Source organism: Lynx rufus, unplaced genomic scaffold (genome assembly GCF_022079265.1).
Source record: "Lynx rufus isolate CCGP_SWC_20201006 ecotype Redwood Valley unplaced genomic scaffold, mLynRuf1.p SCAF_16, whole genome shotgun sequence".
In the NCBI taxonomy this organism is placed as follows: Eukaryota; Metazoa; Chordata; class Mammalia; order Carnivora; family Felidae; genus Lynx; species Lynx rufus.
The window spans coordinates 10,705,489-10,733,488 of NW_025814830.1; the positions used below are offsets into that span (position 1 = coordinate 10,705,489).

At 51.8% G+C, this 28,000-nt stretch overlaps 1 protein-coding gene across 2 annotated transcripts; it reads right to left on the reverse strand.

Moving 5' to 3' along the window:
• Positions 1-1,434: 1,434 nt before the first annotated feature.
• Positions 1,435-27,975, reverse strand: SUPT5H (SPT5 homolog, DSIF elongation factor subunit). Of its 2 annotated transcripts, none has more exons than XM_047078060.1 (30): positions 27,888-27,975; positions 27,547-27,624; positions 22,957-23,122; positions 19,404-19,469; positions 18,852-18,863; positions 18,292-18,361; positions 18,095-18,163; positions 17,931-17,996; positions 17,654-17,684; positions 17,234-17,302; positions 13,333-13,584; positions 12,108-12,197; positions 11,930-12,000; positions 10,317-10,422; positions 10,008-10,101; positions 9,780-9,916; positions 9,215-9,370; positions 8,959-9,105; positions 7,980-8,126; positions 7,767-7,892; positions 6,279-6,363; positions 5,819-5,938; positions 5,634-5,736; positions 5,424-5,551; positions 5,218-5,323; positions 4,393-4,551; positions 4,107-4,275; positions 3,791-3,994; positions 1,940-2,035; positions 1,435-1,866 (listed from the first exon to the last, which is right to left on the reverse strand). In XM_047078060.1, exons 2-30 carry the CDS (start codon positions 27,619-27,621, stop codon positions 1,723-1,725), a joined length of 3,264 nt encoding a protein of 1,087 aa, XP_046934016.1. In that variant the 5' UTR covers positions 27,622-27,624; positions 27,888-27,975; the 3' UTR covers positions 1,435-1,722. The 2 variants fall into 2 exon arrangements, with proteins under 2 accessions (XP_046934016.1, XP_046934017.1); XM_047078061.1 differs by having other exon boundaries at positions 27,877-27,947.
• Between the last annotated feature and the right edge of the window lie 25 nt (positions 27,976-28,000).

Here is a 28,000-nt window from a genome sequence, read left to right on the forward strand (position 1 = left end):
CGCGGGGGACGGACGGGCGGACGGGAGCCCGAGAGAGACAAAGGCCTGCGGGCGGGGAGCCGCGGGCGTGCTACCCTGGGGCCCGCGGGGCACGCCAACCCGGAGGCGGTCCGCGGTGCTCCCTGAGTCTCCCTCGGGCCTTGGGGCGCTCCCCCGCCTCTGCAGCAGCACGGAGCGGGGCACCCAGTGCCCGGGGGGTAAAGCTAAGGCCACCGTGAAGGAACCTTGAAGCCGCGAGCTAGACGGTCTCGCCCTGAGGGGGTCCGCCCAGAAAGCGGGCTGCCCGCCAGACCTCCCAGACTCTCCCTCCCCTCACGTGGAGCCCGGAGGCCGAATCTGCCTTCTCTCCCGTCCTCAGAGTCCTTTCTTGCTCCTCCTCTGGTGACCTTCTAAGGAAGCGCCTGGAACGCCAGCCATTTCACCGAGGGCTCGGCCAAAGGAATGGCGGCCGGCTCTCTGGGGTCAGGCTTATTGGGACAGAAATCAATGAATAAGGGGCTACGGGTGAAGTAAAAGAGTCCATGGGGCGTCTGGGTGGCCCAGTCAGTTGAACGCCCGACTTCAGCTCAGGTCAGAATCTCGGGGTTCAAGCCCTACCTCAGGCTCACTGTGGTCAGCACAGAGCCTGCTTCGTATCCTCTGTACCTCCCCCTCGCTTTCTTCCTCCCTCCCTAGTGCTTTCTCAAAAATAAAATTTTTAAATCTCTTTAAAACGAGGGGAAAAAGTCTATGTAAGCTTATGTAAGCTTTCAAAATGTGGAGAACGACCTTGTAACATTTAGGGATAAATACTAAGGTAGTAAAAGTACAAAGGCAAAAAGATTTGGAATTCAGGATTATGGTCACCTTTGGAGGGGAATGGTCTGGGGCTGCTGCTTAAAGTGGCTCCTATCTGGTACATACTGTTCCCGAAGCTGGGTGCTGGGGACATGGGCGTTCAGGGTGTCCTAAGACCTTTTTGAACATGGGTAACATTTTAGAATACATTTCCTAACACATTTATTACAAAAAAGACGTATCAAATGAAGAAGGTGAAGGAAGGTCAAGGTACCAAGCCCCCTTCTCTCTCCCCCTCTCCACCCCCAAGCCACCAGACAAGCCACAGCAATTCTGGGGTCATTGCTCTGTGGGCTCAAGAGAAAGGACCATCAACAGCTGTATCCCGCACCACAGGAGGAATTTAGGTTTTCCAGGCGGTTTACAGATTTTCACTTAACATAACTCGAGCAACAGTACAACGTGACTAACCACGTGGCAGGCTCTGTTCTAATAATCTCGTGTCTTCTCATACATTCATCCCGAGAACCCTCCGTCTGGAATCGACAGCATCATTTTCCAGATGGGGAACTGGAGGCTTAGGTATCATCCAGTTATTTGCCCAGGAAGTAGGTGGGGTCTGCAAATGACCCCAGCTTAGAAAACACAGACACACACTTTTGACCAAACAGCTTTTTATTGAAAGACCTTAACACAAAAGCAAGCTGGGGAAGGGAGGGTACAAGAAGGTGGGGACCCTCCCCCAGACTCTACTCTGATTCCCATGAACATCAGGGAGGGAAATAGGAACCCAGAAAGGAAAATAAAGGAAATCCTGAACAATCAGATTAGCCCTGGTCCAGGCCCCAAACCTGGCCCAGACCTGTCAGAGCCAAGGGCCAGAGAAGGAAAGAGGACACTCTCCATCTGCCAGATATCTGCCAAAGTCCACCCGCCCTGCGTTCCTTAGGCCTCCAGGAGCTTCCCCAGGAAGCGGAGGTTGAGGATCTTGAGCTGCTCATCAAGATCCATGCGGACGATGCCATCCTCACCATCGATGCTCAACAGGACGCCTGTGGCTTCCCGATCCTCACCCAGGATCACCTTCACCTGGGAGGGGGGGCACAGGGTCAGGGTCTGTGTCAGCAGCCCAAGGCTCCCACGTCCCCTTGGCCCCCCTTACCTTGTTGTTCTTGGTGGGGGTGATGGGCTCCAGGTGCTCACTGGAGATGCTGACAACCTTCTCACTGTCCTTCAGGTACACAGAGCACATGCCGCCCTGTGGGTAGGGACAGCCTGGTCAGCCTGGCCTGTTTCCGATATAGGACTGATGCCCGCACTCAAGGACCATAGGCTCAGGGCTCATTCTAAAAAATCACCTTCCCAAGGTGACACAGGGGCAGGAAAGGCCAAAAGCTGGGCCTAGTTCCTGGGCCTGTGGTGTGTGGGGGCAGGGTGATCAGATCAGCATGGGAAACATTAGAATGAAGCCAACTTAGGCCAAAAGAGAGACCGCTGCTCAGACACCTGACCCTTCATGTCCCAAGTGGGCCTCATCATCTTTCTCACACTTGCTCCTCCTCCTAGGCCTGCCCAGATCTGAGGGATGGCCCCACAGCCCCCAGGCCCCGGCCAGAGCTCTGACCTCAGGTTGGCCAGCTCTTTCACTGAATATCTCCAGCTCTGAGGTGTGTTCACTGCCCTCCCGAGAGTCTCTGCCACCTCCCCCTCTCCTCTCTTCCCTACAGCCTTATAGTGAAGCCTGACCTCCCCTAGGCTCCCAGCCCCCAGTCTCCCCACCTTAATCCATCCCTGCTAGAGCAACATAGTGAATTAATCCCAAACCACAGACCTGATACCACCACCGCCCTGCCTGCTCAGATTCCTCAGGACACAGTCCAAGTTCCCTAGGCGGCCATGTGACCTGGCCCAGCCACTTCTCTTGCCTTGTCACTCACCTTCCCCCCTGGCTCTTTGTGTTCCAGCCACAATGAACATACTTCATCTCCCCAGATGTGCCAGCCTTTTCCTCACCCCCAGGCCTTTGCAAGTCCCCTCTTTCTGGAACACACTTAACCCTTTCCGCAACCATTTCTCTTGGCTTACTCCTATTCATTCTTCAGAACTTGGTGCAGATACCTCCTTCTCCAGGAAGCACCCCCCTGAACCCTCCTCCAAAGTTGACTAAGATGCCTCCTCTAGGTTCCCAGAGCTCCTCTTGCCCTTGGGACTTCCTGTACCCCAGCTCTGGCCACTCAGGCTGTTCCTGTCTGGGGACATGTCTGCCTCCCTCACTAGAATGTGAGATCTGTGAAGGCAGGGCCTGGAGCTGTTTTGGTCTCTGGTATTTTCAAGTAATGTTTACTAGAAGGCCAACAAGGTGCTGGTCCCTCATCTAGGGACTAGGGCTACTTAGGAAGGAAATACAGGCTTAGTAATCAAAGGATCACACCAGAATAAACTTTAAGCTTTTAGGCACCAGGTAGGTAACATGAAAAAAAGTTACATGGGCTTACAAGAGACAGATCTGAGACAGCTTAGGTGTTTCCCTGAAGGATGAATAGCAGTTTACTAGACAAAGGATGGAAGGAAGAGAATCCTAGAAAAAGGAAAGCGATGAGCAAAGGTCCAGAGGCTGGAGGGAACTTGGTGACCGTGAAGAACAGAGAGGCTGGTAATGCTGGAGCAGGGGGAGCACTAAGGGTAGTGGTGCCCGGCACTAAGCTGAAGCCTGGCACAGAGGAGCGCTCAGTCCATGTCACTGAACTGATCTCAGAGGAGTATATTAAAATGTAACCAGCTCCTGGGTACCAGTCACTGCTCCAGGCCAGGGGCCCCAGCCATGCACAGGACAGGCAGAAACCCCCGCCCTGTGGAGCCTACAGGCCACACCTTCTGTACCTGCTTTTCCGGGTACAAACAGGCACTGGAAAATGTGGTTAGATGGTTAAAAAGAAAAAAACCAGTAACAACAGAGACTGGGGACCCCAAAGGAGAGGGTGCCTGCCCACCCACCAGCCTGGGCTCCACTTACCGTGACGCTGCGGATGACTCCTGTCTGCCCCACCACCTGTGTATCCAGGTAGGTGTCCCGCACCTTCACCTGGATGTCAGTGGTTACCCAGTCGCTAGAGTTCTGCTCGATTCCTGAGCCTGGTGTGTGCGGGTTATAGCCACCAGGGGAGGGGGCTCCAGGTGTCATCGGACTGTAGCCAACAGGACTCGGGCTGGGGCTGGCCTGTAAGTGAAAGAGAGTGTTGTTGGAAACACGTCATCAAGCTTGGCTGTCCCTATAGACCCAAGGCCCATTCTAGCCCACCGCCCTTAAGGGCATGCAAGCTCACCAATACCTGATAGGCCATGGGGGAGGGTGTGGGGTGGTAGCTGGCTGGAGAGTGGGTGTTCTGGTAGCCCGCTGGGCTTGGCGCCACCTGGTGGTAGCTTTGGGGGCTGGGGCTGGGCTGGTAGGAGCCTTGCGGGGAGGGGGCGGCATAGGGGGAGAACTGGTCTGTGTTGTACCTGCAGAGTCAAAGACAGAAAGGAGCACTTGCTGGGGATGATGGAGAACAGGAGAAGGTAGTGGCAGTGGAGAAGGTCTGGGCAAGGGTTGATCAGGGCTGGCCACGGTGGACTCACATGGCTGGCGTCCCTGGCGTCTGTGGGTTGTACTGCGGGTTGACCTGTGGGGATGAGGGATCGGGATAGCCAGGTGTCTGGGGGTTGGGGGTGCCCCCATAGGCCTGTGGGGACGGGGTGGGCTCGTCGTCGAAAGCATACTCGTATTCTTCCTCAGCCCTGTTGGACAGAGAAGTCTGTTAAGAACAACTCTGTGGTAATCACAACAACGTAACAAATGCTTCCCGAGCTACACTGAACACCTCAACACCTCACAACAGCCCCATCAGAGACCTCCGTTTCACAGTTGAGACTGGGAGGCAGAGATGAGGCTGCCTGCCCAAGGTCACACACTTGTCATATGACCTAGATCACAAAAATCTGTCTCTGAGCCCAGGTCTTTTCTTTCTTTTTTTTTTTTAAAGTTTATCTTGAGAGAGCGTGCATGCGTGCACCGCTCCCCCCCCCCCACACACACACACGGGAGCAGGGAAGGAAAGAGAGAGAGAATCCCAAGCAGGTTCCCCACTGAGCCTGACTCAGGGCTCAATTTCACAACTGTGAGATCATGACCTGAACTGAAATCAACTATCAGATGCCAAACTGACTTGAGTCACCCAAGCGCCTCTCCAAGCCCAGGTCTTAACTACAGCCTACTACTATGGTGGGGATTGGAGAGACCATTTTATCGCCAGCCCAGCCCCACCTCCCCTTGGCACGTGACCAGCCTGGGGCTAGGAGCAGAGAATTCAGGGAGAGCCACACAGACCCCTCTATCCCACAGACACCCAGCATAACCACCCATACATGCACTCAGGGAACCCTGTCCTCCACCCCAGTTCTCACCGTGATGGCGTGTTAGGGTTGTTGGGGTCCCAAGCACCACTCTGAGCAGGAGTGCGGCTGCCGTCATGCAAGGGTGTCTGGGAACCGTAATGCGGGGTACGGCTGCCTGAAATGGGAGAGTAGGAGAGGTGTGTCTGTCTGTCAGCTCTGTCCTATCTGCAGCTCCCCCACATCGCCCCTCATCCCTGTCCCCTGGGCACACTCACCATCCTGGAGAGGTGTCTGAGAGCCATACATGGGTGTGCGGGAGCCAGAGCCATACATGGGCGTCTGGGAGCCATACATGGGTGTCCGCCCATAGGTTGAGGTCATGCCACCTGGGCGCCGTGAGCCCCTGTGGACACAGAGAACTAGATGGGTGAGAAGGACCCTCTCACCACCGAACAACCCCCCTCCTGCCCCGGCCCAGCCCGTACACCGTAGTGAGCCGCTGACGGTCCACAGAGATGGTCTGGCAGGTGGAGTGCAGCTCCACGCGGGCCGTGGACTCTGTGGCATCCTTCACCACACCGATGTAGCCTGGTGAGGAGGCAGGAGGTCAGGCTGGGTAGGGTTCTCTACCATGCCCCTCCCCAGGCCTCCAAATGGCCTCAAAGCTCACCTTTGTAGGGCCCTTGGGAGATGCGCACAGTCTGGCCTATGAGTTCGTTGTCTCTCCGCCCTCGGCCCCTGCTCATGCCGCCGCTGCCGCCACCGGGGCTGCCAAAGCCACCACGCTGACCTGGGGAGAAAGGAGAAGATCACCAGTCCCCAGGGCCATGCCCTCCCCTCACATGCTCCGTCCACAGACAGAGCAACCTCAAGCCCCTTCTTCACCTGCTTGACTCCCCCACACACCCACACTGGTTTAGAAGTTTCCTCTGGGTGGCCTGCACCAGAGCTCGGGCACAGCTGTGACCACTGCGGGCTGCCACCAGAAGCAGTGACGGGGGAGGGTCCTGGTCTTCATGGGCTCAGAGCCACATCAGGGCCAGGCCAGCCGAGCAGGCACTCAGGAAGTATGGGCTGAATAACCTCCCTCCTCCATCCCCCAGACACATCCCCGCCCAACTTCCCCTCACCTCCAGCGCTGGGGTGCATGGGGCTGCTGATCCGGGGACTCATAGGGGCAAAGCCACCCACTGTGAAGTTGGTCACATCTCGGGGCTAGGAAAGGGACAGGAAGTCAATCAGCAGGCAGGGCCTGGAGGACCGGCTCCTGGTCCCCATGCCACTGCCTGCCTCCATTTGGGAACAGTTCCTGCCTGAACTGGCCTAGCAGCTATCCCTCTCTCCTGGTGACAATGCCTCCATTTCCCTTTGAGAAAACTGTCACCCCAACACCACTGTGGGCCTGTCAATCAAGAGGCCTGGTCCTCCCCTGGCCAGGACTTTATAACCCTGCATAGCTGGGAGAATTCATGACCCCCACCTTCAGGACCATAAGGAAATCACCTCCTGGTCCCAGCTACCCAGATCCTGGGCCCGATTTCCCTTCTGATACGTGGTTCTATACAGCTTTCCTACAAGTCCTAGGACCTCTGCGTCTGCTGTTCCCTTGAGCTAGTCACATAGCTCTGCGTTCCTTCATTCAGGTCTCTGCTCAAGTGTCACCTCAAGGAAACCTTTCCTTAACCTTCTCCATCTAAATCAGCAGCTCCCGGGGCGCCTGGGTGGCGCAGTCGGTTAAGCGTCCGACTTCAGCCAGGTCACGATCTCGCGGTCCGTGAATTCGAGCCCCGCGTCAGGCTCTGGGCTGATGGCTCGGAGCCTGGAGCCTGTTTCCGATTCTGTGTCTCCCTCTCTCTCTGCCCCTCCCCCGTTCATGCTCTGTCTCTCTCTGTCCCAAAAATAAATAAACGTTGAAAAAAAAAAAAAATTTTAAATCAGCAGCTCCCATTATTCTCTATTTCCCAGTCCTGTTTTACTTTTTTTTTTTTTTATGAAGTTTATTGACAAATTGGTTTCCATACAACACCCAGTGCTCATCCCAAAAGGTGCCCTCCTCAATACCCATCACCCACCCTTCCCTCCCTCCCACCCCCCATCCACCCTCAGTTTGTTCTCAGTTTTTAACAGTCTCTTATGCTTTGGCTCTCTCCCACTCTAACGTCCTTTTTTTTTTTTACCTTCCCCTCCCCCATGGGTTCCTGTTAAGTTTCTCAGGATCCACATAAGAGTGAACACATATGGTATCTGTCTTTCTCTGTATGGCTTATTTCACTTAGCATCACACTCTCCTGTTTTACTTTTTTTCATAGTGCCTTTTTTCATAGTGTCACTTCACACTGTACTGTGTACGTACGTATTTATCTGTCTGTCTTCTAGCAGCTCTAGGACAGAAATTTGCATCTTGCTCGCTGTCATATCTCCAGTGTCAGAGACCCAACAGGTGCACAATAAAACCAAGTGGATGAATGATTTGGTGAAGAGCTCTGAATCCCAATCAACTCTGCCAAGGACCCGACACGGACATCTGCCATCCCAATCCTCCACGAGCCCACTGCTGTCGCTCCCAGGGCCAGGGAAGGCTGGGGAGCTGAGCCAGGGCGCCACCACACCCACCTCACCTTCGAGCCCCCTGCCAGGACGAGGTGGCGGGTCTTGCAGACAAACATGCCCCCATTCTCCACCAGTTTCTTGCAATGCAGGAAGGCGAAGCTGCGGAAGAGATGGCGAATTTCGCCCTCCCGGCCCTGGATGAGGAAAGGATGATCACTCTTGTGGCCATGCCGCACCCCAGCAACTTCAGGCGTGGCCGATGGGCAGGAGCTTATACTCACTGAGTGGGGGCCGTCAATGACCTTCACGATGTCTTTCACGTGGATGTTATTCTGTTCTGAGTCCAGGGCCACGGCAAAGCGGTTGTCCTTCTTCCGGGTCACAGCCTGGTGCCTGACAGTCACCACCTTCCCATACATGTTCAGTACCTATGGAGGGAGGGGAGGGATGCTGAGGGGTGAGAGTAGAAAGGGGTGACGTGGAGCAGGACTTTCCTAAAGTGGGACGATCCTTCCTTGTGGGAGGTTGTCCCAAGCTCTGCAGGAAGTCTAGACTCCCCGGCCCCGGGGCACGCAGTCTCAGGGCACCACCCTGTAGGCACTGGATCAAACAAAAACGTTCCCAATCATTCCAAAACACCCTTCAGGAGGAGACTCCATCCTGACTGAGGAACCTGAGGAATGCGTAGAGTAGATATTAACATAATAGCTGATGTCTACCCATCACTCTGTGCCAGGCTCCGTGCTAAATTCTTCACACAAGATTTCACTGAAGCCTCAAAACTTCCCTCTGAGATGAATGCTGTCATGATTCCCATTTTACACAAAGGGAATCTCAGGCCCAGAGAGGGCAAGTCACTAGCCCAGGGTCACACAGCATGGAATAACAGGGCCAAGATATAATTCCAGAGTCCAGGGTCCTAAGCATTAGGCTCTGACTCTCCCATCACCAGGTAGGGGTGAAGGCGAGGAGGGCACCCGCAGCACCCAGCCCCTGAGCAAGCACCTGGGTCTACATATTTGATCTCAGGGCTTCAATCACAATTATTAAAGTAGATGCTACCATTATCTCCATTTTAGAGGATACAAAATAGGCACAGAGAGGGTAAGCAATAGGTCACTTGTCCAACACCACACAGCCAACCATGGCTCACAGAGCCAGATCTGCCACCCAGAGCAGTCTGGGTTCTTAGCCACCTCCCAGGATGAGGAGCTCGAGGGAGAGGAAGACCCCTACACGGAAGCCCCGCCACACACACACCTGGAAGGTCTCCCGCTCCAGCCGCACAATGACACCCACGGTCTGAGGGTCTAGCTGCACCAGTTCCCCCCATTCATGCTGGCCCCCCACATCCACACCCGATGCCGTCTCTGAGCAGAGCTGCAGGTCCCGGGGGAGCACCTTCAGCTGTGGGAAATGGAAAACAGGTGAAGCAGGGTCCTGGTGGCTCATCGGCCTGGGTCTCTGTTCTGGCGTGCTCCACCCCTCCTCCCTCCCCCCCCCCCCCCCCACCTACCTCATGCATGGTGAGGTCAGAGAACAGAATAACAAAGTTCTCCTCCACTCGCACAATGAGGCCTGTGTCACCCTCAAATCGGCCAGCAATCACCTTCACGTGGTCCCCCATCTTAAAGTACTTCCGAAGTTCCTGGGCCGGGAACTCCAACATGTCCTGGGGATTGGGTGTGGGGACGCTGAGCAGGGGAAGGGAAGCCACCACAACCCACCTGCTTCCCCATCTCCAGAAGCCACTCATGTCCTCAGAAAAGACTTCTGCCAAAACCCACCCAGGCTCACACCACCCAACCACAGATTCTTTAGGCCACCTGCCCTGGAGACAGCTGACCTCAGACTCAAGGTATTAGTCAGGATACCCCTTTACTCCACACACACAAAGCCTGTCCCCAAGACGTAGAATGCCAGACTAGACACTCTTCCTCAGACTAGCTGGAGACAGCCTCACCCCAGACACATCATGGTAGCCTGGACAAACCCTCAGACAGACGTACACGCCCTTAAAGCAAACGAAAACCAGGCAGCCATCTTAGATTATCCACAGGTATGGGCAGTACGGTACCCACCTTGAGGTCCTCGTGCTTGGGCATGATGGTGATCTTGTTGCCATCCACGCTGAGGATCTTGCCCTGCAGGTTGATGAGCTCGCCCTCACACACCTCCACGTTGTCCCCAGGCTGGAAGTTGTGTTCCCGCTCCTTCCCTACAGGGACAGATGCAGGGCTGACTTGGGAGCTGCCTGCCAAGAGCCACCCCCTCTTCTTTGGCCTGAGTTACTGACAGGGACCAAATACCTGTGCTCTCAGTCACCACCTCAAGGTCAATGCCCTCTGGCTGGTCCTCAAACTTCTCCAGCTCAGAGAGTGTGGGCTTCACACCCTCCGTGATCTGAGACCAGGAGAGAGGAGAAAGGTCAGTGTCACAGTCCAGCTGAACAGGCTGGAGAGGTAGAGTGACTGCCCTGGGGATACTCGTGACTTGGAAGGCAATCCAGCACAGATCCAGATAACCCACCACTCTGGGGCCTGGACTGAAGGAGGGAGAGAAAGCTTGGCCTCCCTGCTCCCCACCGTCATAAGCAAGAGGCGCTCCAGGACCCTCACCACAGCAGACATGGCAAAGCTCTTGAACAGAAAGCCCTTCCGGCTGTAACGGTTCCCCTCGAAGATGAGGAAGTCACCATCAGAGGCAACATCGCCGCCCAGGGACCTGGGATTTTGGGGGAAAGAGAAGATTAGAAGGGGGATGAAGAAGAGAGTCTCAGTGAATCTCAGGCTCCTCTGCTGGCGAGGGGGGAAGAGGATCACAGGACGACTGACCCGTCCCGTTCCGCCGCACCCTGCTGGCCGAGCAACCCATCCCAAGCTGAAAGGCTCCTTCCTGCACTCTGCTGCTCTCTCCCCTGCTTTATTGTTCGCCACAGCCCACATCACCCTCTGAAAATGAGCCACTGTTTGATCCGTCTCCCTGACCAATAGCAACTCCCAAAGAGCAGCTTTTCACTCACTGCTATGTCCCCTAGAGCAGCGAGCATCTCGCACCCCGGAGGCGCTCGGTGAACACTAGCTGGACAAAGTATTGAACCATGCCAAACTTTCACATGCACGGAGCCCCGGTCTGCACCTGGCCTGGCCACACACCTCCACAACTCCTCCCCAAAGCCTAGGACATCACTAATGTGACCTGTTTCCTAGCGAAGTGAGGGAGTGAGGCTCGCATAGGGCACATCTCCCAGGGAGAGTGGTCTGAGTCAGGACTCAAATGTGGGGGGTGGTGGGACTCCCAAACCCGTGCCTTAACTCTACTGGCCCTGCCTGTGGGGCAGGAGGACACTCTGTCCCTGCCCACGCTTCTAGAGAGAGGAGGGAAAGCCCACCCCACTCCCAAAAAGGGAGCATAGGGGAGCAGGCTGAGCTCCCCCTGCCACTCACTCAATCCTCTTCTCACTCAAGTGCTGAGTTTGGTGGAGGCCCAAACAAGCTCTACAGGCCAGGTCAGGGCACTCAGTAAAAGGAGGTCCAGTCAAGTGGACAGCAGTGGGAGAAGTGGGTCCAATCTAGGCATGTGAAGTATTAGCCAAGTCCTGGGATGCAGCTCAAAAGGAGTTCTGTAATCCCCCTTTAACAGAACTGAAAACAGGCTGGCGGCTCATAGTGGGTTCCAGAACAGGACCAGTGGCAAAGGGTCACTGCACCTCTTGTTTCTTCCCCTCCTCTCCTGCCTTTCCCATCAGGAGCCCTCTGGCTAGCCCTGAAATGCTGGGGTCACTGGGCAGAGCTCCAGAGCTCCCTCCAGCTGGGGAGGGTGAGGGACACATCCTAATGGGAAGGGCTCTGTACTCCCACCTCAGGTGCCCAGGCACCAGAAGATCAGTGAAAGAGACCTTGTAAGGCCTGACATGTCGAGAACTCCCATTTCAGCGTGTGATACCACTAATCACACTTACTAGGAGTCAAGTGCTATTCTGGGTCCACACGCTTATTAAGTCATTTGATTCTCTCTACAGTCCCAGCAGGCAGGTATTGTTCTTTACAGCACAGGAAACAGAGGTCCAGGGATGTTAAGTAACTTGGCTGAGGCACTGCTGGCAGGCTAACCACTCATAAAGTAGACCATGGATGGGTCGGGGGACCCACTCCTATGGGGGGAACCTGCAGAAGGCACTCTACATCACAGCTGTGGGGACCCAGCCCAGCCAGTCCCCAAGGACATGCACCTGATCTTCTCAGCATCAAACAGCCTCTGTGGAGGTCGCTTAAACTTCTTCCTTTTGGCAAACCAGTCTTTCTGTGGAGGAAAGGTGGCACGGGTGGGAAGGGTGAAGGAGGAGGGCCCAGCCACCCGCAAGGATCAGGCATCCGCCCACCCGTGAGCAGCGGCATGCCCCCTCGTACCAAGCTCATACGGGCCTTGATGCGGTCATAGTCGATGCGTGGGATCATCTTCAAGGAGATGGTGTTTTGGCTGGGCTCCACATAATCCACCTGAGGAGATGGGGGTGGTCAGGAGGGCCCTGGCCCTCCCTCTCTAACCCCAGACACAGGAAGGGCATGGAGATGGCAGGGACAGGGGGTGATGGGAAAGAAATCACACTGATGACAATCCCCCAAATTCTCTCTGTCCTGTTTCCCCTCAACCCCGAAGCAGACTGTCCATCTCTCCTCGGATGTCTAAAAGGCCCCTCAAACCTAGTGCAACCACAACTAACCTTAGTCACCCCCCCACACCTGCTCCCTGCCAGCCTTCTCCCACTCCATCATTCCTTCTGGTCTGGCACACGAACTGGCAATTGTTCTGGACTCCCTCCCTACTCTTCCGCTCATCTCCGGTGTGTTAGCAACTCCCATGGGCTCTGCCTTCTAAACCCCTCGTCCCCCCTCTGACCTCGTCCCCCTCCTCTCTCCTACAACCCTGGGCAACCCAGGACTATGGTGGCACAGTCCCCTCGCTGGTCTCTGTAGCCCCATCTGGTCCAGTCTGGGGTTTGGCAGCCAGGTCCTTCTTTGTTGTGGGGGGCTGTCCCCTACACTGTAGGGTGCTAGCAGCATCCCCGGCCTCTATCCACTAGATGCTAGAGCAACTCCCCCCTCAGTTGACAGAACCAAGAAAAGGGACCACACTGTCCCCGCTTGAGAACGAGGAGTCTATCCTCGATGAAGCTCCCAGAGTAATCCTATTAAAATCCACATCACACCGTGTCCCTCCACCTCACTCCGGAAGAAGCCGAAGCCTTACGACAGGCCACAGGTGCAGTCCCCTCCCTGAGCCCACTCCCGGCCACTCTCACCCTCACACACTCTGCTTCAGCCAGGGCAGCCCTGTTCACATGCTGTTCCTTCCGCTGCAACACTCTTCCCCAAGATTTCCACAAAGCCCCCTCGCTCACCGCCTTCAGATCTTTACTCAGTGTGTTTTGAACTCTCACAGGAGATGGTCATCCATTCCCCTGGATGTGTGCTCCCAACAAAATCTAGGCTCTGCATCACCTAATCTGCCCTCTGCACTAGGAAAGGGCTGGGAATGACAAAAGGAAAAGGGAGGAGGACAGAACAGGGGAGTAGGGGCGTGAACACAGGCCCTGGCCCCTCAGCCACCCTGCCATATCCCCACCCCCGGCACCTGGGCGATGTCGTCCTTATAGATGCCCCTCTTGAGGCGGACCCAGGACTTCGGCTTCAAGTTGGCCACCTCCTTTACGACTTTGAGCACATCTGTCATTTCCTTGATGGGCACCATCTGCTGGTTCCAGTAGCCAAGCCGCAGGTTGCCCACGCCCTCGATGGCCTGCTTCACGTGCGTCTGCTTATAGGCCTCCACGTAGATGTAGCCCTTCACGTGCTCTGGTGCCACCACTGACTTAATCTGCAGGGGCTGTGGGGCCACGCCAGCAGAGGGAAACAGTGAGACGCGACTGCTACTAATGGTAATGGCCGCCACTACAGTGCTCTCTCTTCTAGGAATTCATCCCACAGTGTGTGCAACGACCCCAGGGATAAGGATGTCCACTGCAGGGTTATTGATTACAGCAAAAAAACAAGACTGCAAATTTTTAAATGCCCCCAAAAGGGATTTGTTGTGTCACAAATGTTCTGTGAAATATAGTGTACCGCTTAAAAAGGAATGAAACTCTATGTAGTGACACAGACAGGTAGCCAACACACACTATGTGTAAAAAGCAACAAGAGTGAAGAGAAATGGAACAATTACACTAAAAGCAAACAGAACGCGCTTTAAGACAAAACCTGTCACTGGAGACAAACAAGGGCATCCTAGAATGCTAAAAGGGTCAATCATTCAAGATGTCAGAATTACAGACATATATGAATGTAACAACAGGACCTCAAGGTACACGAGGGAAAACCCGACAGAAGAAACTAGAAAAGGAAAGAAAACTACACACAAAACAAGCAGAAGGAAAGAAATAATAAAGATCAGAATGGAAACAAGTAAAAGAGGGAGAATAGAGAAGTCCATCAAAACAAAAGCTCGTTCTTTCAAAAGATTAACAAATTTGACAAACCTATAGCCAGACTGACCCAGAAAAAGACAAAAGACTCAAGTTGCTAAAGACTCAAAAAGAAAGGACATTGCTACCAATCTTTTTTTTTTTTAATTTTTTTTTAATGTTTATTTATTTTTGAGACAGAGAGAGACAGAGCATGAATGGGGGAGGGTCAGAGAGAGAGGGAGACACAGAATCCAAAGCAGGCTCCAGGCTCTGAGCCATCAGCACAGAGCCCAACGCGGGGCTCGAACCCACGGACCGTGAGATCATGACCTGAGCCGAAGTCGGATGCCCAACCGACTGAGCCACCCAGGCGCCCCCATTGCTACCAATCTTACAGGGTTACAAAACAATACTACAAATAAGTGCACACCGACAGATAAGATAACCTCAAAGAAATGAACGTTTCCCGTAGAAAAACAGAAACTACCAAAACTGACTCAAAAAGAAATACAACATCTGAATAGACCTACAAGAAGATATTGAATTAGTGATGGAAAAATACCCACCCCCCCCCCCCCACACACACACAGTGTCAGGACTAGACAGTCTCACTGGTGAATTCTACCCAACATCTTACACCCAGCAAGGAGCCCAACATGGGGCTTGAACTCACAACCCTGATATCAAGACCTGAGTTGATGCTTAACCGACTGAACCACCCAGGCACCTCACTATCCAACATTTTAATAACACTGATCCTTCACAAACTCTTTTTAGAAGAGGAGATAACATTTTCCATCTCATTCTGTAGATCCAGTATTAACCTGACACTAAAAACAGACATCTTTAAGAAACTACAGTTCAATATTGCTTATGAACACAGATGTAAGTACAGTATCTCCAATTAAATAGTAGAACTGGATCCAGCAACATATCAGAAGGATCATACACCATGACCTTGAATTTTATGTTATGTGAGTTATATCTCAGTTAAAAAAAAAACTACCCATTTGTTTCAGCATTGCCTGTGATACCAAAAAATGGAAACAATCTTGTATTTACTGGGCATGGAAAGATAATTAAGGTCTTGGCAAAAAGCTCACTGCAGAATAACACATGTACGGCATAACACCATTTTGTTTTAAAAACAGGGCAAAGTTTTCAACATGCAGACGATGATCTGGAAAGACATAAACCAACAAGAATTCCTTCTGAAAAATGGGACTTAGGGACGGAGATTTGGGCTTCTACAATACACATGTACTGTTCTGGTCATTAAAAATAATAATCAGTCATAACTCAAGTGATCACCAGAATTTTGCCCGGGACACATGACTGAGGTCTGAGTACACTTGAAATGATTTGCAAATCCAACTGTCCACTTGGGCCCACTGACATACACCCACTGCTTCAGCAGGTACAAGCAATGTACTCAGCCTGACATGGACTATATTAAGTAAGAACATTACCGGCTAGCACAGAGTTAGCCGTAGCCCCATGTTTCATGAATTTTGAGCGTACCCTTCATTGGATTTGCCCTTGTTCCAAAACTGACAATTATGCCTCTGACAATAACTATATTTACTGAACACAAGCTGCAGGCCAAGTCCCACATGAAAGCTGGACATGTCCAAAGCTACTTAATCCTAGCAATGCTGAGGAGCAAGCAAGGCACCCAGAAAGGGGAAGCAGCCTGAACAAGGTCAGAGAGGTAGGAAGCAGCAGGGACAGGATTCAAACTCCAGCTGTCTAAAGAAATATCTGTGAACTTAATGTTTATTTTTAAGAGAGACAAACGGGGAGGAGGATCAAAGAGAGGAGACACAGAATCGGAAGCAGGCTCCAGGCTCGGAGCTGTCAGCACAGAGCCTGACGTGGGGCTCAATCTCACGAAATGTGAGATCATGACCTGAGCAGAAGTCAGCCGCTTAACCCACTGAGCCTACCCAGGTGCCCCAAGAAAGATCTGTGAACTTAAAGCAGCACCTTCATGCTTTGTGTGTTGTGAGTGAGCCCTGAAGGGACAGGACCAGCCCTGGCATAGTCACTGCTGTATCCTCAGCATCTCCCAGTGCAGAGACCTGACCACGGGAAGAGTTCAGCAGATGTGTGAAAACTGCACGGAAGAGGGAAGGAAGGAATTCTCCCCCTGTCAGGCCTGTCCCCTGACACACTCAGCCACACTGTCCTATCCCAGGACTCCTCCCAAACAGTAAAAGGGGGGCAGCTGCCCAACAGGGCTGGTGAACAGGCAAAACTCACTCAGGCAGAAAAGGTTCAGGAAGCTAAAGGCTGGGGTGCCTGGGTGGTTCAGTCGGTTAAGCGTCCAACTTCCACTCAGGTCATGATCACATGGTCTGTGAGTTCAAGCCCTGCTTCAGGCTCTGTGCTGACAGCTCAGAGCCTGGAGCCTGCTTCAGATTCTATGTCTCTTTCTCTCTCTGGGCCCCTCCCCCACTCCCCCCCCCCCATAAACATTATCAAAAAAAAAAAAAAAAAAAGATGTTTATTTTTTTTTATTTTTTTTATTTTTTTATTTTTTTTTTTATTTTAAAAGACTCTTTTTTTTTTTTTTTTCAACGTTTATTTATTTTTGGGACAGAGAGAGACAGAGCATGAACGGGGGAGGAGCAGAGAGAGAGGGAGACACAGAATCGGAAACAGGCTCCAGGCTCTGAGCCATCAGCCCAGAGCCTGACGCGGGGCTCGAACTCACGGACCGCGAGATCGTGACCTGGCTGAAGTCGGACGCTTAACCGACTGCGCCACCCAGGCGCCCCAAAAAAAAGATGTTTAAAACAAACAAAAAAGGAAGCTAAAGGCTGACTTCTGGAGGGCTACAGGGGGCTGCTGAACCCTGTCAGGAATGCAGAAAGAACGAAGACAATACCTCTGTCAGGCACAGAAGAACGCTTCAATCCAGGGAGTGGTTGTTTTCTAGCTAAAGCAGCTCACGTAACAGACAATGCTGTTGACCGTAAGGAGCACCTGGTACCCTTGAACCTATACTGTCCCTCCCTCTGGGTTTTTGCTCTGTATCTCATTTCCCAGGTGCCTGCCTATCTGACTTACCGTGTCTGTGAACTGGTAGGCAATGAACTTGCGCATCAAGGAAATGGCCGTGGCCCGTTCCTCCCCAATCTGGAAGAGAGACAGACTTCAGATGGAGATGACAAGGTGAAGGACGGACACAGATAAGGGGACAGAAGACAACAGCAATGCAGAGTAATCAGGCAAGAAAGATAAAATGGAAGAGAGAGAGGAACAAAAAAGATGGACAGATACAGAGAAAGAGGAATGGATGGTAAGAAAGACAAAGGTGGGAGACAGTGAATTAAGTGACGGAGGAGTGATGAGGGGCCAGGGGACGGGGGATGAAGAAGCAGAGACAGGACTAAGAGACTGATATGCCAAGGAGACCCAGGACAGAAAGCTGGGAGCTCTCCCTGACAAGGTCATTTCCCCCATTCCCCTGCATCCTGGAGCACACACCTTACATTTGACAGTCCACAGATTTGGATCCCTAGATAGGAGAAGAAAAGGAAACCCTTCAGGGAAATGGCCTCATCACGAAAGAACCGAATCCCCACACCCATCTATCTTGCTCTCCCTCCACACCCTCTCCTCCTCCATCCCTCCTTCCAGAAGCAGAAGAGGGCAAGCGCCAACATGCCACCTGTTCCCACTATCCACCACTCTGTGTCTGCATAGGCACATCACCCCAATACAAGATTCCCCCATCTCAGCCCGTCCATCCCAACCCCCTTACTTGACTCCCGGAAGCAGCTGCTGCTGAGTGATGTCATCAGAGAGCTCATCAGATCCTCCATACACCCTGGAGAGAGGACAGCAATTGGGAAGGAGGGGTGATGCTCTGTCAGAAGCCTGACCCTTCCCGAGAAGGGACCACCTGCCCCCACCCCATGCCCTTACGTCTCTCCCACAGACGACTTGGCATATTTCTTCATGTAGTACTCGCCCAGTTCTTCCTCTCGCTGGTCCCTGGGGTGTGAAGGGGAAAGTAAACATGAATGAAAGGCTGTGGAGAGGAGGGTGGGCTGACTTGCTCCCAAGTTCCCCCCTGGAAGCCAGTCTCACCCTTTCACCCACCCCTACCCCCCGCTGCTTACCTCCAGAGGTTTTGTAGGCGGCGAGCCCCAGAACGGTCTTCATCCAGGACGACATTATCGATGTTGGAGGCTGCGAAAAAATGAGCAGATGGGGTAAGTAAGGGGAGGTGAAGGGCAAGGGCGTGGAGGAAGTGATGGGGGCTGAGAGGGCCGGAGCTGGGCCCTGGGGCAGGAGATACCTCACTGAGGAACCCCCAACCCTCACCCTCTACTCTGTCCTGTCAGCATCTTGCTTCTCATGAAGAAGACTTGGGGACAGGGTCCAACAGGTGGGGACATCCAGCCGTTCCCCATCTCACAGCCATTAAGTATGCCCTGAACTCCACCCCCCACCACTTATCCCTGCTGCCACAACGCTCACACGCATACATAAACACACACACTTCCCCAGGCCGACGGCTGGATACCTGGCCTCAGAACCCCCTGAACTCTGGACCCTGTATGAGTCAGAGCCCCCAGGGCCAGACAGGGGTCAGGGGTGGAAGGAGGGTACTGTGGGCAGGAAGGAGATGTCAGGATATGGGAGGAAGGTCGGGAAATCACAGTTTTCAGATTCTTACCTTCAATCTCTTCTACTTGGAGGAAGAGGAGGTGGTGGTGGTGGTGGTGGTGGTGGTGGTGGTGGGCGAGGGCAGACAAAGTATGAGCCAAATTATAGCAGCGAAATCAACCAATGGGTTGGGGGAAGGGGAAGGGAGGGACACAGGAAGGTTGAAAATCAAAAGTAAAGGCCAGGCACCAGGTGGTTGGGGGAGAAGCCGAAATGTATGAGGCGCACAAAACGGAAAATAACAGGGAAGTGGGGGCACTGGCCCAGGAAGTGGGGGGTTATCTTGGGACAGAGCCCACCCACCCTACAACCCCCATAAGGGATTCACGGGGGCCCTGGGACCCCAGAGTCCCCTTCCCACAACACCCACCACCCACAACCCCCACCCCCCAACTCATGGGCCTAAAAGGAAAAGGGTACAGAGCTGGTCTCTCTGGCAACGACAGAAAGAAGCGAGGTGAGGAGGGTGGGAGTTGGGGTGGTGCAGGGCATGGGGGTTGGGGATGGGCTCTCAAGACCCAAGACCCCAAAGTGGGCTTGCAGAGGTGGGGCCCACACACACCTTTCTCTAAAATGTCCTCTGCTCCGTCCTCCCACTGGTCCTCATCCTCATACTCATCGTCCACATCTGCAACAAGAAAGCCACGTGGTCAGGGAGGCAGCTGCAGCAAAGGTGACTTCGCGACAGTGGTTCCCAGGAAACATCTCTGGGGGGACAGGCACTACGAATATCCACCCTGCAGATCAGGACTCAGGGCTAGACAGGTGAGGCTCTCACCTGCTGCCCTGGAGCTGCTCCAAGCCGCAGGATCGAGTCTCCGTTGCAGCTTCGCTGCCACCTGGCTCTAAAAGCCATCCCTCCCCTAACCCCATCCAGGAGCCCATTTCAAAAATCAGATCAGGGGCGCCTGGCTGGCTCAGTGAGTAGAACACGTAACTCCTGATCTTGGAGTCATGAGTTCAATCCCCATGCTGGGCGTAAAAATAAAAAATAAACTTAAAACAAAAAAAATCAGATGGGGTGCTGGGTGGCTCAGTCGGTTAAGCATCCAACTCTTGATTTTGGCTTAGGTCATGATCTCACAGTTCGTGGGTTCGAGCCCCGTGTCAGGCTCTATGCTGGGATTTTCTCTCCCTCTCTTTGCCCTTCCCTCGTACTCACTCACACACGTTCACACACTCTCTCTCTCAAAAGAAAAAAGAATCAGATCAAATTAAGCAAGCAGAAAAGTTCCCTCCAAACTATCAAAACCAATAAATAGTTTGAAAAAATTTTTTTAACATTTATTTATTTTTGAGAGAGACACACACAGCATGAGCGGGGGAGGGGCAGAGAGAGAGGGAGACACGGAATCCAAAGCAGGCTCCAGGCCCTGAGCTGTCAGCACAGAGCCGGATGTGGGGCCCCAACTCATGAACAGCGAGATCACGAACTAAGCTGAAGTCGGACGCTCAACCAACCGAGACAGCCAGAGCCCCATTAAAGACACAATTCGTGATCTGTTGGTTTTGTTTATTGTTCCCTTCGGTTTATAACACTATTGCTTACCGAGTGTACTGTATGCCCTGCTCTGTTGTGAGTTCTTGCCACAGATTCCTCATTAATCCTCCTGGTGACCCTGAAGGAGGTAACACCACCGTTCTGATTTACAGTGAGGGCTCTGAGGCCCAGAGAGGTGATTTCACTGGCCCAGACTCTCAGCTAGTACCTGAGAAACAATCTGGCTTCGGGGTCCATGCATCTAATCTCTTCACTACATTACATATCCTCTTTTGTATGCAGCCAATGTTACACTAAAAACTGAAAAGTGGTATCTGTACGTGATGAAAAACGCAAAGTGTTCAGAGGATGTATGGGTACAGGTAAGTCTCCCTCCCATTTCTAACCCTAGCTCAGTCCCCTTTACCAAAGGCAACTCTATGACCAGTTTCTTGTCTAGAAATAATCTGTACTTAAAGAAGAAATGCATATAACACCCCCATTACCTGCCCCATTTTTTTTTTTTCCCAATGCAACTTTTTAGCACACTGTTCTGTACTTTCCACTTTTTCTAAGCAATGATACTACCTTGGAACTCTTTCATAGCAGCATATGCTTCATTTACTATTATCCGACTATCTGCCTCATAACTCATTTTACCAGGCTATTACCATCAACAGACATTTAGATCACCGAACACTTACAACTGCAAACAGGACTGCAGCAACTATCTTTGGCCTCATATCTTTATGCACCTATTCGAGTTTAACTGTCAGATGAACTCCTAAAAAAGAACCGCTGGATCAAAGGGTCCCTGCATGTTAAATATCAATGGGCCCTGCCACATAGCCTTCCCACAGGCAGTGCCCAATGACACCCCAGAAAACACATGGCTGTCCCGAGCAGTCCACATCCAGGTCACACGGCATGTTATCCATTCTCTTGATCTGGGCACTTCTGCTACCTAAGATCTTTTCTCTAAGAAAGGACTCGCTTCCCTCAGCTGTTAGGAAAAGGGCCAAAGCTCTCCAAGAACAGGAGTGTTCTGAGCATTTCCTGCCCCTCTGCTCCCTGGTTTTCCCTCAGGTAAGAGGGTCCTAAGAAAGGGAGGATGGCATTCCAAGTAGCTCTCCCTTACATGCACGTGGGGAACAGGCACTGTTGAGTATGGCTGGAGGGAGTATCTGGTATGATCTTTTCAGAGGCCAGTATTCGGCCACAGACATCAAAAGGCTTTCAAATCATATACATTCCCTTTGCCCAGTAATATGACCCATACAGATTTGCCACGTAAAAAATCTTCAGGGCCCACGTCAGATAAAATACCACATCTTCGGGGCACCTGGGTGGCTCAGTTGGTGAAGCATCCAACTTTGGCTCAGGTCATGATCTCACGGTTCATGAGTTTGAGCCCCACGTCAAGCTCTGTGCTGACAGCTCAGAGCCCACTATGGATCCTCTGTCCCCCTCTCTCTGCCCCTCCCCCACTCATCCTTCTTTCTCTCTCTCCCTCAAAATAAAAAAACTTAAAAATATTACATCTTCATTTTCACTAATCTCTAACTGAAATTTAGTATTTACATCAATTACGAACAATGGAAACAAATCACGGCAATGTTAGCAGTGAACTCTGATATTTTCATGGCACGTTATACAGCTGAAGATATCTCAAAATATCATTTGCACTCATTGCTACTTCAAAATTAGATTCTTATCAGACCCTCCACTAAATCTTGTTATTTCAGCACATTCCTAACGAAACACACATGTTCTTTGAGTATTTAGGTACCGTATTTCAATATAATTGTTGTCTCTGGAATCCTATGTATTTTTTCCTTAAGCATTTCAGAACACAATTCTAAGAAGGGGCCCACAGACTTCACCAGACACCAAAGAAGCCACAGCACAAAAAAGGTTAAGAAGCCCTGGTCTAGGCAATACCTTGTGTCTGAGTCTCAACACGTATGAGAGTGTTCCCAGCAGTGCTGCTTGTAATAATGAAAAACACAAACTCCAATGTCCAACAAGAGATTGGTTACATAAAACAGATTATGGAAAAAATACTATGCAGCCATTGGGAAACAAACGGGTATTTCAAGGATGAGGACGATGACAGCATGAGCACTTAAGTGCCATACGTTGCTCAGGAAACTTTCTTTGAGAAACCAAACAGCAACTCACCCAGGGCCACATGGAGAAGAGAGCAGAGCCAGGCCACAAGGGACCCAGGCCTGTTGGCCTCCACCACCCTGTCCTGCCTACATCGAGGTCGTCTCAACTTCCCACGAGAAGCACAGACTTCAGTTTCTTAAAGGATGATAATACTGTGACTGTTTTAAAATGATTGATGTTTGGGGAATATATAAAGAAATATTTGGGGGTAAAATCATATATTTGGGATTTGCCACATCATCCAATAGTGGGCAGGAATGAAGAGGAAGAAGCAAAACGATCGGTACTAAGGTGTTAAGTGTTGACACGAGGTGACGGGACATGGAGGCTCCATACACTATCCTACTACCGTGTGTGTTCGACATTTACCAAAAGAAAAACCTTTTGGAAAAACTCATTCAAGAAATAGAACCGAAGGTACAAGTCCGGCCAACGCTCAGCACCTGCCAGCCCTGTGACATACCAGCCTCGTCCAGAATGAAGCCGCCATGGCGGGGTTTCTTGGGAGGCCTGTCATCATCTTCCTCTTCCTCTTCCTCATCATATTCTTCCTCCTCTTCCTCCTCCTCTTCTTCCTCGGGCTCTTCCTCCTTCTCGCTGCCTGCTACACTCCGCCGCTCTTCTTCTACCTGCAGGGTTACAAAAGGTTGGGGCACCAGGGTTCTGTACCCCAAAATCCAGATACCAAGCTCCCCAACCCCAAATCTGACCTTAATTCTGGCTGGCTAGTCATAAGCCCCTCTGCTCTGCATACCCTCCCTTCCACCCCAGCCTCTCTGGGAGCCATCCTACCTCAGTGATAGCACTGCCACCCAGTCAACCAATACCTGGGAGCTGACCCAGACTCCCTGCTCCACTAGACCTCCTTGCTAGCCTCCACCTGGCCCGTAAATGTTTTAGCTCCATGAGGTCGGTCCTTGGCCCTCGTCTCTTTCCACTCTACAACTCCCCAGGCCGCCTCATCCACTCCCTCAGCTGGTGGGCATCTCTGTGACTATGATTCCCAGATCTCCGGTTCCAGTCTACACTGCTCCCCAAGGTCATCGCCTGCCTCTTGTTGCTAATCCCGAGGACAATCTTCTGTTGTTACCTACGAGACACTTCACACCACTGCCTACTCCCTCCCTAAAGAAATGCTCTTCCCTTGACATCTGTCACATCACATTCTCCCGGCTTTTCTCCAACTTCTCTGGCTGGCCCTCTGCAGGCCCCTCTTCCTCTCTCACCCCTCAAGTGCTGGCTTCAGTCCCCAGGGTTCAGCCAGGGGCCCGCTCTGCTTCTCCCTGCATACACTCTCCCACTGGGCCACTTTACCTTCCAGTCCCAGTTCCTGTTTCTGCAGGTGATACCTCATCTGTCTCCAGCTCCCCACTTTCTTCCAGAACTAGAGGCCCCCCCATATGTCAGCAGCCTCCACAGATGCCTCCCTTAGATGTCTTCTGAACCCTTCACGCCCACCGTGTCCCACACTGATCTCAACGTCTTCCCCTAGACCTGTGCTGGCTCCCTCTAGCTCTCATCAGGCACCAAACTCTTGACATTTCTGCTTTTGGAACACTGTCCCTCCAAGCTGTCCCGTCTCCCCCATCCCTACAGCCCTAGCCTAGGCCAGATCACTGCCCTCTAAAACCTAGCCCCCTGCCCAGCCTCCTTTCTGGTCTCTTGGCCTCCAAACCAGTCACAAAAGGAAATGACCCAGACAAAACAGTGTTCCCCAAACTTCAATCTTTTCCGCACTAACTACACGTCTTCTTGCCAAGTTCACATCAGTTCAACCTGTTTATCTGGTATTTTAAATTCACTCATGTTTTTATTTAACTTAACAAAGAAACTTTTCCAAACTTTGGAATATTTCAGAAACAAAAACATTTTTAAAGTTAGCTTGTTACAAGTAAAAAGTAACCATAAAGATAAAAGCAAAACAGGGGCGCCTGGGTGGCTCAGTTGGTTAAGCGTCTGACTTCGGCTCAGGTCATGATCGCACGGTTCACAAGTTTGAGCCCCGTGTCGGGCTCTGTGCTGACAGCTCAGAGCCTGGAGCCTGCTTCGGATTCTGTGTCTCCCTCTCTCTCTGCCCCTCCCCACCTCTCAAAAATAAATAAAAACATTAAAAAATTATGATCTAAAATATGAAACTGATCATTTGGTCCCCTGCTTAAAACAGGGCCAGGGCTCCCCACTGCCCCCAGGTAAAGAACCAGCTGCTTAACAGCTTAGACTAGAAGCACACACTCTGCTACCGCCTCTCCTTCTTATCCTGCCTCTTCGGGCTCCCCCTCCCAAGTGCTAGGTCCCAGTCACACTGAACCATTCGTTCCATACTCTCTCAGTGCTAGTATCATCCGTGCTGGTCCTCTGCAAAAAAAAACCACAAAACGTTCTTTTGCCTCTCACTCATACTTCAATCAAAATACTCCCCCTTCTAGAAAGTCATGCCTACCCCCTACCCCAGCAAAGTCAGGCACATCCTCTGAGCTTCCTCCATCACAGCCCCGACCACTGTGAGCTCTCTCAGGCTATCTCAGGCACTGCTGGGTCCCCAACATTACCCAGTTCAGGGATGGGAACAGAAGACAACTTAAACATTTGTTTAGTACATACTCCTGGCTCATCCACAATGTCCCGCCTTTTAACAACTCAAACGACTCTGAGTAGCCTGATTTCAAGGAACCCTGTCTTCATTCCCCTGGCTCAGTCCCAGCAAAGCCTTCTTTCCAAACCTGGCTCCCTGATCCCTGAGGAAAAGAGCTCCCATTACTATTTGTGTTATCTTGGGGCCGGAACGTGCTCTTACACTGTCTGTCCTCAGCATCCCCTGAAGTAACCGCTGGTTTATAAAACTATCTCCCCTCCAGGACAGAGAGCTCCATGAAAGAGCCTGTGATCCCAGCCTGATAGGAACACTTGCTGAATGAATGAATGAATGAATGGGCAAGTTACTGTGGCTGAGAATGGGGAAACCGCTGATTCCCAACAGTGGCTCATCATCTGCCATCCCAACCTTCTATCCACAGGACCTGGTCCTTCAAGGACCATGCTAACCTTTGGCTATCCAAAAAGCCTATCCAGTCCTATCTCTAGCTGGCCTCTCATTGTCCTCCTGCCTCATCTAGTGACGGGAGACAAGTGAGCAGGTGAGTCAAGAGCCTGGTGTGGTGTTGGGGAAGTGAGATTTGCATAGAGCAAACCAGATGTCCCAGCCAGGAAAAGGACCCAGGGATCCTGGCCTCATTACCACCAGGCTTTAACCACAAGCAAAGTGCCTTGAAGCCATGAGTCGGGGAGACCAAGAACCCAGTACTGCTGCTCGAAGCAAAAACCTTTCCTAGCATCCTCCCACTTGCCTCACCCCCACCATGGCTTCCTGACTCTTCCAACTCTTCACTGGAAACTGAGGCCCCCCCGACAGGGCACAAGGATTGACAATCAAATGCCTACCGAGGGCAAGCAGAGAACAAAAATAAATGGGGCAGCTCAAAGGAAACCCATGGCACTCTCCATCTACCTGATGTTTCCTAGGACACAAGTAAAGGAAAACTTCCTTTTACCTAAATCTTCTGCCACAAGGCAGGCATCATGATAAATGGCAACTGATATATCCCAGGAATTGGAGAAAATTCCCCATTTTAAAGCAGGCTGCCACTTCTTGAGCAAAGAGCTGCTTGTTGGCTCCTCTAATTTTCCCAGAAAAGCAGAAAAATCATGATTTTTACATGAAATCGCCCTTGCAAGTGTTGGCAACTACCTTTAAAAAAACTGATCTATGCTTCTGTAGGTTAAAGGAGACATCTACAATCATCCCGTCATCTCTGTTAGTTTGTAACTGTTGCCTACTAAGTGTAAACTCCCTGAAAGCAAAAATTTGCCTTGTTCTATTCTCTCCAACACCTAGAAAGAACCTAGAAGAAAGTTGTAGATGCTCAAACATTCATTTGCTCAATAAATAAGTTAGAAATAAATAGACAAGGAAAATAGCTAAAAGGAGACTATTTAAAGTCAGTTATGTCCCAGGAAATGTTTATTTGATTCCTGAAACAGTGATCCTTTTAAAGCATTAGATCACATCCCTTCTTTGCTCAAAACCTCAAGGCTCTGTCGCACTCAATCAGGACAAATTCCTCACCAGAGGCTTCAAGATCCTATATGATCTGGCTCCCGTCACTTTCTTGTGGCGCTCACTCTGATCCAGCCAAACTTGACTCCTTGTTACTTTTTTGAACACGCAGACATGCTCCCAACTTGGCACTTGCTGTTCCCCCCTTACTGGAACACTTTTCTTCCACACATGACTCACTTTCTCACCTCCAACACATCTTTTTTCAAATATCACTCTCTCAGACTCACCCTATTTAAAACTGACCCAAGGCTCCCTATTCCCCTTCCCTGCTCTTCTCCAAAGTACTTTCTGCTTTACTAAATGATACCCACATCAGTCACGTTTGTTTATGTTCACAGGGGCAAAGACTTTCAAAATGTTTTACTAGTGCAGCCCAAGGGCAAAAAAGTGTGCCTAGTACACAGTAGGCACTACTAAAAATACATTTCTGAAATGACCGTGCATACTCCAAAATAAAAGCTAACAGTGGGTGCTTCCTACATGCCAGATCCTTTAAACACATCACCTGTGGGGCTCCTGGTTTGCTCAGTCGGTTAAGCCTCTGATTTCAGCGCTTGTCATAATCCGATGGTTCATGAGTTTGAGCCCCGCGTCAGGCTCTGTGCTGACAGCCCGGAGCCTGCGCCTGCTTCAGATTGTGTGTCTCCCTCTTTCTGCCCCTCCCTAGCTCATGCTCGCTCTCTCTCTTAAAAATGAATAAACATTTAAAAAATTAAACACATCACATGTTATTTCACTGTATTTGGAGCATCCCTGGCCTCTCGCACCTGTCCTTCTGCTTGACTTAGGCTTGCCTACTTCTCTGTCACTACCAACAATCTGGAGCCTCCCAGAGGCCAGAGCTCGTTCTGATACCCTCCGAGCTCCCACAGGGGCCTTTTTGTCCCGGTCCTGTCCCCAGGCTCAATGCCTCCCCACAACGTCCCAGCCACACACCTCGGCCTCCTCGCCGTCACTGCTGCGCTCGCTGTCCTCCTCCTCGGAGAAGTTGCTGTCCTCACTGTCCGACATCTTCTGCTCTTGCAGGAAAAGACGGCCTCAGTGCGTCCCCCAAACAGCAGCCCCACCCCTGCCTCGGTTTCCCCGCCGGTTCCCGGAGAGAAAAAAAAAATCCCTCAGCGCACTTCCGGCAGCCTGGTTCTGGCAAGGGTGAACCCGAAAGGCTACCCCTTAAGCTATCTGCTACACCTTCCGTGTCCCGGAATCTGGTCTCTAAAGCCTCCCTATGCCCCGGCGACCCCCGGTCCTGCCACCACGGCGTCCTACCCAACCCTCACCGCTCCGGTTCCACCTCAACCTTCGGTACCAGCAGCTGTTCACACGACGCCTGGCTGGGACTGATGTGCCCTCTCGCGAGAACCTACGCGTCGACCTCGCTTAACGCGAGATT

Bases quoted from the DNA above. Each gene is read 5' to 3' on its own strand.
- SUPT5H (XM_047078060.1), bottom strand. From the start codon at position 27,621: ATGTCGGACAGTGAGGACAGCAACTTCTCCGAGGAGGAGGACAGCGAG. The intron at 7,893-7,979 runs GTGAGTATAAGC...TTCCTCATCCAG, and splicing joins TCATTGACGGCCCCCACTCA to GGCCGGGAGGGCGAAATTCG. The intron at 5,737-5,818 runs GTGAGCTTTGAG...CCTCCTCACCAG, and splicing joins CTCCCAAGGGCCCTACAAAG to GCTACATCGGTGTGGTGAAG.